This window comes from Branchiostoma belcheri, unplaced genomic scaffold, assembly GCF_001625305.1.
Source record: "Branchiostoma belcheri isolate BF01 breed outbred unplaced genomic scaffold, Haploidv18h27 scaffold90, whole genome shotgun sequence".
In the NCBI taxonomy this organism is placed as follows: Eukaryota; Metazoa; Chordata; class Leptocardii; order Amphioxiformes; family Branchiostomatidae; genus Branchiostoma; species Branchiostoma belcheri.
In genome coordinates this window covers 598,170-608,713 of record NW_017804576.1, presented here as the reverse complement: position 1 = coordinate 608,713, position 10,544 = coordinate 598,170, and the positions used below count along the sequence as shown (strand labels likewise).

Genomic DNA, 10,544 nt, shown 5'->3' with positions numbered 1-10,544 from the left:
ATATAAATTTTAACAATGTAACAAGAAGCCATAGGCGACAATCCTCCGTGAAGATTTATATATTTCAACAAAAACAATCCCAAGGGTCAACGCCAGACCTACTGTGCAGACAAGTTCGAAGTTCAAGTTTGAGTTCATTTTGATTACACACACACAATCATTGCATTCACATAAAGATCGGACTATCATGGTCGTGTCACTATTAACGAAGACACCGTCTTACCGTGCCTGTTACTTATTAAGCGCGGCTGGAACAGGCCAAATTCCAGCAACAGTCGCGGCTAGCACCGCGAGTGTTACTTCCGCCGGTCAGATACCCGGGATATCTGCTTGGAGAACCTCTGCTACCAGACAACTGCCTAAACCTACGGCCTATTCCACAGGATTGTAAAAAGTAGGGATGTTTCTAAAATATGCATTTACTCCAATATCAAAACAGCTACGGTAAAAATAAAAGACGTGCATCATCCCGGACATAATGCAACACCACATGCGAAAATTACACAGAAATGCGACGTACGGAAGAATGCGTTTTGGCTGCGAACATTTTCCAAAAAACTTGCCATCTCTTAACCATGGGCAAAAACATCTGGAACCACTTATCAAAACCACCCCGTATCTGCATGAAGTTCACCCCCCACTGCTATTCCAAACAACGCGTTTTCTGGACCATTCCAATTCGCCTCGTAATTGTAGGGGTGTGTCTGCAATATTACATTGACCGCGAAAGCAGCAACGGCAAAAATACACATCGTGCATCAACACGGGCATGCCCGCAGACGGCGTATAAAATTGCGTGCCGATTACACAAAGAGAACCCAGTGTTTTGACTGCGAACACGAAAAACCAGCCGTTCACAACACTCCGTCTCGGAGGTCCTGACCTCCTTCACGGAGTAATAATATGCAATAATGTTTTAACTATAATACCCACATTTTAATGATATTTTGTGTAACCACAGAGCAATTCAGGCATCCAGTATGGTTGCCTGCGAGTCTGTCGTCAGTGCGAATTGTGTATGTCTTGAGTGGCATTTTCTGATCAAACGTAGGACGCACACATTACAAGCTCCAGCCGCCAACGCTATGCTATCCATGGAATACTAGGGTTGTCGGCTGGAGCTTCTAATGTGTGTGTCGCAGCGATCTACGTTTGATCAGAAAATAAAGCCCCCCCCCCAAATGATCATGCACAGATTGCATATCAAAATCTACCTACAGACTTTTAACCGAGTCATTTGTATTCGCCTACATGTCCATGATATAAGCCAATGTGCTGTTCCCCAGAGAAATCAGTCATGACCAGACTTCCAGTATAATAGAATCACCACAGCACACTGGGCTGCGTTGTACTCAAAACAGAATAAGCTGTCAGAGTCCATTACTTTAGACAGTGTCCACAGCTAGCTTATATACTTTACCACTGTCTACCCAGTTAACAGTCTCTGTTAAAGCCGCTATATGCTTTGGCTTTGAAAGAAGCTTGTTTCTCTAGTTCATTAGAGCAGAGACAAATGCCTACATGTAGATACAACTGCACCCTCTAACTTCCCTCTAAGTCTAACACAGCTTGTATACTTTACCACTATCTATCCAGTTAAATGTCTGTGATAAAGCTGCTAATGCTTAGGCTTTGAAAGACTTTTTTTATCGTTAATCTCTCAGTTATTATGCCATAGCCAAATGCCCAGCTGCAGCAGTAACTTTACCCTTTAACTTGTACATACATCCATCTGTTATATATTAAATTTTGATTCATATATTAGAGCTGTAAGTTCAGCAAATCCATGTGAATGTGGGCTTTAAGTTCAATACAGCCGTTGCCACCCGCTCCAAAGCCAGCTGTAGTTGGAAATATTATCTTCAATTTGCAGCTTTGTGCCTGATATTGCCAGCCTTATCTGGCATGATAGGTTGGATTACATAGTGACAGATTAAGAATGACAGACGACAAGTCCTGTTATCGCTCTGAAAAGCGGAGATCCATTTCCAGCTACATGGTTCGTAATTGCTCTTCAATGTAAGCTCATTTTCATAATTCATGGGATGGTCTTGGTATGTACAGACATGGCGTAAATCCCCATACTTCCTTGCCTCCATGGCATGCCAAAACCTGGGGGTTTTGGGTTCTTCAGGGTCTTTGAGAGCTTTTATGATTGTGCTATTTTCTGATTGCATATAGACAATATAGACAACATAGCCAGCTTGGTTGAATTACCCGTTTTTTTGGGCTAATCAGAAAACAGCCGAAGACCACCAAACCCCCAGTTCTATAAGCCTGCTACGGAGGCTACATACTTCCTGAGAGCTCAGAGCTCAGTGCAGAAGGGAGAGGTTATCATGCAACATCACTTTCCCACTTTTCCCTTACCACAAGAAAACAATTTTACTACTAGTACTAAAATTAAAGAACCCACACATCATTGAAGAAGGGGATAAATTTGTTTTTGGCACTGCCTCAAAAGAGGAAGTCGAACCCAAGAAAACTAGTACCATGTTTACATGTATGTTGCAGAAATTAGTATAATGTTGGATGTAGTCTCTTATACCATAATGAATGTATTTTTTTGCGTACATTTTACAGTTTGTACCTGCAATTAGCCCTTGTTCATGTATTTGCAATAAACTTTGTCTCTGATTATAATACTGTAACTCCCAAGAGCCCAAGTACAAGATTTACGATATAGAATTAGTGCTTTTAACTGAAATTACCGCATCCTACTGCAGACATTTTATCCCATGTATTTTTGATGCGACTGAAATAAACAAATAAATTTGTCAAGGATGAAACTATCCCAATGGAGATTCATAATGTATTCACGAAATTCACTATTGTGTGAGAGAATTATAAATTTCCCATCTATGTCATTAATACATGTACATGTAGTTTCCCTAGCCAGTTAGCACCATCAGGTATATACTAGTACATTTTGTACATGTAATCTAATGATATCCATTTGATGTTCACGAAACTGCCATGTCTTAATATCTCCTGACATAAACACTTGTCAAAAAGAGGGGTCCTCGCCAGTGTGTAAGGTTCAAACTTTACAGTACGTTCTTACGCAGCTTGTACTTTACAAAACTGTGTGTATTACGCCTAAGGCCACACCAATTTAATTTCTTGGTTAACGGATTTTTCTAGAAAAATAATGGAGTGGGCGGGCGAAAAAAATAAATAAATAAAAACAGGCCTAGGCATCCAATTATGGCCCAAAATGTTATGATAGGAGCCATGAAGTCAACACACCAGGCTGGTTCAAAATTTAAACAATGAATTTTGAACTTTAATGATACCATTGCATTGAAAGATGGAATGACTGTAACAAGTAGTAAGCAAAGGACTCTTTTCAACTATTCAGGGCAAAATATGAGCATTTTGCAGTTGATTCTGAATTTTTATTTTTATTTGCAAATCAGAAAAAAATGAAGCGGCAAATCCGTTAACCAAGAAATTAAATTGGTGTGGCCTAAAGGCAGTTTACTGGATATGCGAAACAGACAAAAGATTTAGAGACAATCCAAGCCTGGAAGCCTACCTGTCAATGACTTGATCGAGGATGATGTTTGCCAGTTTGGAGTCGACATTTTTCAGGCTGGCGAGTTTCTTCTTGCTGGGTGCCGTGACTCGGGGACTGCCTCGCCCGGGGGCTGTGGTCTTCCCAGGCGCCTGGACAATTCAGAATATGCAAAATTGAATAAAATGAACTAGGCACTGATCTAGAACCTTTTTAAACTTCTGAATTTATATGGAAACCTCATAACAGCCATTTGGCAGAACATTGAATTTCATAATTGTACCTGAAGCACAAAACCTGTAATTATACATTGTGCACAAAACTTCGGCAGAACATCTCCTTTAAGGTTGTATCCCCATGTTGTGTCAGAAAGGATAACATCTGCAATGGGTTATCATCTGCAATGGGCAAAATTCTGATGCAACGTTGACCAAACATTCAATGAAGACCGTGAAAAATCAGGGTTTCATACAGGTGCAGTACATTCTGCACACATTTACTGATAATTCTTCACTGTCTCTAAGTCTTGATCATAATCATATTATCACAAGATTAGAAATCAGATGCAAGGCAAATAGTAGTCAACTCCACAGTACAGTACTTGCTGTACCTGAGAAACAGTTACTGCAAGAAACCTGTTATGTACTGCATTATGCAAGACACATCAGTAATCTTCTCCTTACCCACATCCGTTAGCACATGTAATGGACTCCCCATTGAATGATATATCAGGGCTCAAAATTCATTTTTGGGAATAGGTGCACTGGTGAACCCAACCTAAAATATTAGGTCCCCCAAAAATTTTTTGGGTGCACCATATAAAACAAAACCTAATTACAGATCTTACTGCTGCTCATATGAGCTTGAATCTGAAATGGGGGCTAACTTACAACAAAGATTTTATTATTTTTGTGACACTTTTATGCCAAGAATATCCTGCATATACTAACTGTACATTTGATATGTACAAAAATACCTACAAAAATATTTGGGTGCACTGGTGCACCCACAGAAAAAAACTGGGTGCAGTTCCAATGTTGGGTGCACTAAAGTGCACATGCACCCAGTAAGTACGTCGGCAGAACGTACTGCGCCTGCGCAGAACCCTGGATTTTAGCGTTTTTCGTTGGATGTTTGGTCAACGTTGCATCAGAATTTTCACTGTTGCAGAGGATATCTTTTCAGACACAACATTTGGAAACTACTGTCGAAATGCTAACCTTATATGAGCAAATACGACCCTTAATTATATGAGATATTCTGCCGAAGTGATATACATACAATATGTACAATACATTACGGGTTTCGTGCAGGTGCAGTACGTTCTGCCGACGTGCTCACCCAGTACTTCCAGCCCTGTATGTGTAAGATGAATGGTGTAAGAAATCACCCAGTGGTCCTGCCGACAGAATATTCATCACGAGGGAAATGGAACTCAGGTTGGACCCAAATGAGCAACGCAAGCGGAAAATTGGAACTGTCTGCCAGGTACAGCGGGCATGTTCACTGGAGCAGGGCAGGGGACTGTATGTCCACCAGCATACTAGTAAGGACAAGGCTGTCTGAGACACACAGTCAAGAGGAATAACACATCAGGGCTCAAAATACTGGGTGCATGTGCACCTTATATTAGTGCACCCAAATTTGGAGCTGTGCACCCAATCTTTTATGCACCATAGGTGGTGACAGTCAATGCAGCAAATAAAAATCCACAGTACATGTAATATAAATGGACTGATGAAGGTTAGGTGCAAGTAGACATCAGAAATACTAAGTACCTGCACAGCTCCAATTGTACCTGCACTAACCTGCATGTGCAGGTGGCATTTCTTTGCCCACCCACCCACCCACACACCCACACCCACACACACACACACACAGACACACACACACACACACACACACACACACACACACACACACATAAAATATATGTTCTCTTTAATATTGAACAAATTGTAACCTATAAGTATAACCATATTATCTATATCTCTAGATCTGGTAAGAGAAGATCCCTATCTCTTTAGCTACATGTATTTATGTGTGTATGAAGGAAGGATGTGAAAAAAAAACTTACAATAGTCTGCAAGTCTGCACAGCCTGTACAAAATGTGTATCACGATGATAGAAACATCAAACATCACAATACAGGGCTCAAAATTCATTTTTGGCAATAGGTGCACTGGTGCACCCAACCTAAAAAATTAGGTGCACAAAATTTTTTTGGGTGCACCATATGAAATAAAATATTAAGCAGAATTTCAGCAAAAACTTTAACTATGCTTCATTTGTAGAGAAAGGTACAAAATGTACAACAAGAAACACAATAATTATTGGATGTCAATGTGCTGTATACTACTAAACATTTCACATGTTTACATAATGTACATGTAATCCTGTTTCAAAATATTTGGGTGCACTGGTGCACCCACAGAAGATAATTGGGTCCACAGCTTCAAATTTGGGTGCGCTAAGGTGCACATGCACCCAGTATTTTGAGTCCTGCAATAAGAGGATCATTGCTATTTGATTGATGTATGATGACTGACCATTTACAAGTCAACCATGGCCACATGCAGACAGTGGACTCCCCTGCTACATATACTTTACCACTAAAATCATTGAACTGAAATCATTGAACTGCATATCATCCTTTGGGACTGAGAAAACTGGCAGGCTTGGACATTAGCCAGATGCATATTACATGTATGTGGGGACGTTGACCTTTCCTCCACCTTACTCGGCAATCCCTCATCAACAATTCAATGAATTTTTAACCCAGACTGAACTAGGCCACACCAATTTAATTGATTGGTTCTTGCAACTGCCCGCTCCATTATTTTCTGATTTCCCCCCCCCCCCCGAAAAAAAGTCCTAAGTAATCAGGTTCTGAATGAACTCCAAGATGCTCGTGTTTTTTCCCTAACACTAATTGAAGAAAGTCCTTGCCTTCCTATGCGTGGTTATAGTTTTTCCATTGCAGTGATTTGATCTCAGAATTCATTGTGTGGACCGGCCTGGTATGTTGACTTCATGGCCTGTTTTTTTTTTTGGCCTGTTACTTCATATTTGATATGAAAAAATCTGAGAACCAACAAATTAAGATGGTGACTGGCTTTGGGGAAAAAGGTGAAAATGGGGTTCACTGAGTGAGTGGGTTTCTAGTAATGATGACTGTGTCAGTGCCTGATAACTGACATCAGTAGAGATAGATGTAGCTTTTAGGGTGAACCTTGAGTCGAGGCAAGTCGAGTAAGAATACTAAGATGGGAGAAAGTTCGAGAAACAGTAATAAGCCCACCATAAAAGTCTTAAAACAATTTTCTCTGTATGCTCATTTTAATACTAGCTTTGGGTCGTGTGGTCGTGTGGCGTAGCGGCAGAGTGCGCAACTCGGAACTAAGAGTCCCGGGTTCGAGTCCTGACATGCCACCGATCTTGTGCCCTTGGGAAAGGCACTTTACACGACTTTCCTCACTTAGCTCAGGTGTAAATGAGTATTGTCCTGTAATGTATTTGTCCCCTGTGTTGGTGGCGGCATCAATATAAGTTGAAGAAACTTGAGTGTGTCGTCACCACGTCTGGTGATTACATGTTGGAATAAATAAAATAAAAAAATACTAGCTTTCAAGTGCCACTTGCCAATTTGATACTGTCTAAGACAAAAAAGATGTGCTAGCAGATTACACATTCCCTCACCTTGCTCCCCAATACTGATCAACGATTCACTGAATTCTTAACCTTAGGCACCATTAGTAGAAAGGTGAAAATGGGGCCGGGGTGTGGGTTTCTAGTAATGGTGACTGGCTATGCCTGATAACTGACGTCAGTAGAGATACATGTACGTTGTAGATGCAGCTTTTACTAGTTTTAGGGTGAACCTTGAGTGACTGTCGAGGCAAGAGTAAGATGGGAGAAAAGCTTGAGAAACGGCAGTAAGCACACCATAAAAATCCTACAACAAATTCCCCTGTAGGACAATTTCAGGAGTAGGCAGCGGAAAAAAATGGGAGGATAATGGAGGATAGTAATGGTGACTGGCTTTAAATTTCTTGCCACTTGCCAATTCGATACTGTCTTATAGCCACCAAAAGATCTGCTTGGAGATTATACATAGCTCCCCAATACTGATCAATAGAGCTGTGTACCTAAACAAATTTTAGGTACAGGTACAGGTACAGGTACACAGGTTTAGGTACAGGTCCGGACCTGAACCTGTACCTGAACAATTCGACCAATTTATATGCTCTTCTGAACTCCTTCAATAACAAAAAAAACATAAATAAACTTGATAGTTAAGGTTTATTCTTTGTTTATGGCGAATGCTCAGATAAAATATAGGCTATATATATGTTTTTGTTTTCATGAACACACTGTCCTTACACAGGGACCCATTGTTAACCAGCTATTTACACATTTGAGGTCACAGATAGGCATAAAATTGGTGTGAAATTGTTTAGGTACAGTACCGGTACTGAGGGATTAGGTATTTTGGACCTGTACCTAATCAATTTTACCGGTACAGTATCGGTACTGCGTACCGGTACACAGCTCTACTGATCAACAATGAATTTTTAAGCAATATCAGGGGTAGGCAGCGGAAAAAATGGGAGGATAATATCAGAGAATGGACCAACCTGACACTACAATGTAAGTAAGTAAAGTGTTGAGTGGAACAGAAAACCAAGAAGGGAGAAAAAAAAATAAACTGGATGTCAGATCATCTGTGGTGCCCCAAAAGTTGAGTAATTAGGACTAAGGCACTATACTATATATATATATAGAGAGAGAGAAATACCCACTTGTACTGTATACACAGCTTTATATTTGTGACTCATCTAAATGGTAGATACTAGATACATGCTCTGCTTGTTATTTATAGGGAGGAGCGTTGAAGGTTAGGAGATCAGAAATGGTGCATTTTACAGTTTTGAATAACTACGCGTAGACGTAGCAGGGCACCAGGATGACCTTTACCGACCTGTAAAAGTCAATAAAAGCTTCTGGCAGGAACCCAGACGGGCAGCAGCAAATCAATATAATTGGCGGATTCAGCAGCCATAGCTTTTCCCTAATGATGTGATCTTGCAGGAACGGATTTCTGGTACATGTATTTGGAGTACTGAAGGATGCGAGTAGACATTGATGCAGATGCAAGAAATTCATACAAATCATAGGGCTTGTACCAGAAACTCGTACTTGTAGTGTATGCTGATCTAGAGGGCAGACACACATGCACATACATGCGTACCAATTTTAACACTACTTCTCTGTACATTTCTCACCTAGTCACAGATATTCAGTGATTGAACTTGAATTGCAACTGCTTCCTTTAAGTTAATGATTTAACATTGTCACATCTTTTTTTTGGGTCCGAGTTTGACATTCAAAATTTAAGAGTAGACGGGTCCATTCCGTGAACAAGGTTGATGGAGTCAACCAAAAATTTGGGGTAAGTCCCAATTCCATATCTAGTGTTGGAAGTTAAAGTTCAGTCTCTTATTTCATAATTGTTCTTACCCTGTTTTCCCTGTTAGCCGTTGACTGGAGAGACTTTTTCCTGAGCGGGCTGGGGGGCTGTGACTTTTGCTGCTGCCACCCCCTCCGTAACTGTGCACCCTGCTGGCTCGGAGGCAGGGGTGGAACTCTTGTTGGCCATGGGAACTTTCTTAGACACCGGTGCATTCACTCCTGTAACTGACACAGGGGAAACTGATGAAACTGTGTTGTATTCAAAACCATGCATAGGCAGGGCCCAAAATTCATTTTTGGGAATAGGTTCTTGGGCACTGGTTCACCCAACCTAAAAATTTTCTGGGTTCACCATACAAGATAAAATAAGTAGAACATTCAGCAAAAACTAATTTTGTTTCATTTTCAAAGAAAACTACTATGGGTCCAAGAACTCCATGTTAGCATATAGTTTTGAATCACCACATATTGTGCTCATTGTTCTTGTCAATGTCTGTTTGCAATTGGCCCTCGGGCATAAGCTTGCAATAAAGAACTCTTCAATTAACCCTGTTTGTACCTCGTGTGGACTTGGATGGCTTGTCACGATCACACTGATCACTGGTATCGTCTGAACAAGAGGCAAGCACAGTCTCTGGCAAAATAAAAATTAAAATCAACATGCAGAAAATCAAAATCAAACAAATCTAACAAGCACGTCTAACCCCCGGTTCGGGGAAAAATGATGTTAAAGCGGTAAAAAAAATTATCAAAACCTTTTCTACAACTCAACTCAACTCAATTCAACTCAACATAAATCAAAATCATGGAAACGAAAAGTAACTTTGAAGAACCTGGCAATCAAAGACTTGTTATGCTCAATGTGTAACTAAATATTGGCAGATAAATATATTTGATGCTAACATAAAATACATTTCATTTTGTATGTCACAGAAAATCAGGGCCTAAGCATGAAAGTTTATATGAGTTGGCAAAATACATGAAGAAAATCAAACTGTTCACGTGTCCACAGCACTTGGGTCATAAAGCTGATGAAGACTAAGCGATTCAGTCGAAAATTTCTGGTGAGTTAATTTCATTTTTGAGTTGGAGAACAATCTAATTTTCTTCAAGAGCCTTAAGCTGTTTATCCTCCAGGCCACCACGATACAGCAACAACCACAAACACCACCTATACATTGTCTATAGGGCAGACAGTACTATTAGATCTTGCCATAGGAACACAATTTGCTTAAATACACTATTTCAACACCTCATGAAAGTACTTGCCCATATGTTAATAATCTCAAAATCTTCAATCTCAAAATTATTTCTGCACCAGGTAGCAACAAGGGTCTGATTCCCAAAAATAGAAAGGAAACAGGGGGTTGACCAGCTCAAATTCCCGCCACAGCTGATGATAGTAACAAACCTCAACTTTGAGTTTGACCTACATTTTCCATGGTATCCATCCGCCTGGCCAGACAAGACCTAACCACTCACATCTCTCACTACGCCCACTAAACTGGTGAAATAAACAAAACTTGACCAATGTAGGAAAGTTTAGACCCTACCT

The 10,544-nt window shown here is 40.3% G+C and overlaps 1 protein-coding gene across 1 annotated transcript in view; it reads right to left on the bottom strand.

The window, feature by feature from the left end:
* The window catches only part of LOC109487923 (spastin-like), a 32,219-nt gene that overhangs the window by 9,540 nt on the left and 12,135 nt on the right, over positions 1–10,544 (bottom strand). Inside the window, exons 6-9 of the mRNA XM_019792024.1 lie at positions 9,549–9,599; positions 9,038–9,162; positions 3,539–3,669; positions 2,722–2,755 (exon numbers count right to left, since the gene is read on the bottom strand). Coding sequence (XP_019647583.1) covers positions 2,722–2,755; positions 3,539–3,669; positions 9,038–9,162; positions 9,549–9,599 — 341 coding nt within the window. The remainder of the gene's footprint in view (positions 1–2,721; positions 2,756–3,538; positions 3,670–9,037; positions 9,163–9,548; positions 9,600–10,544) is intronic.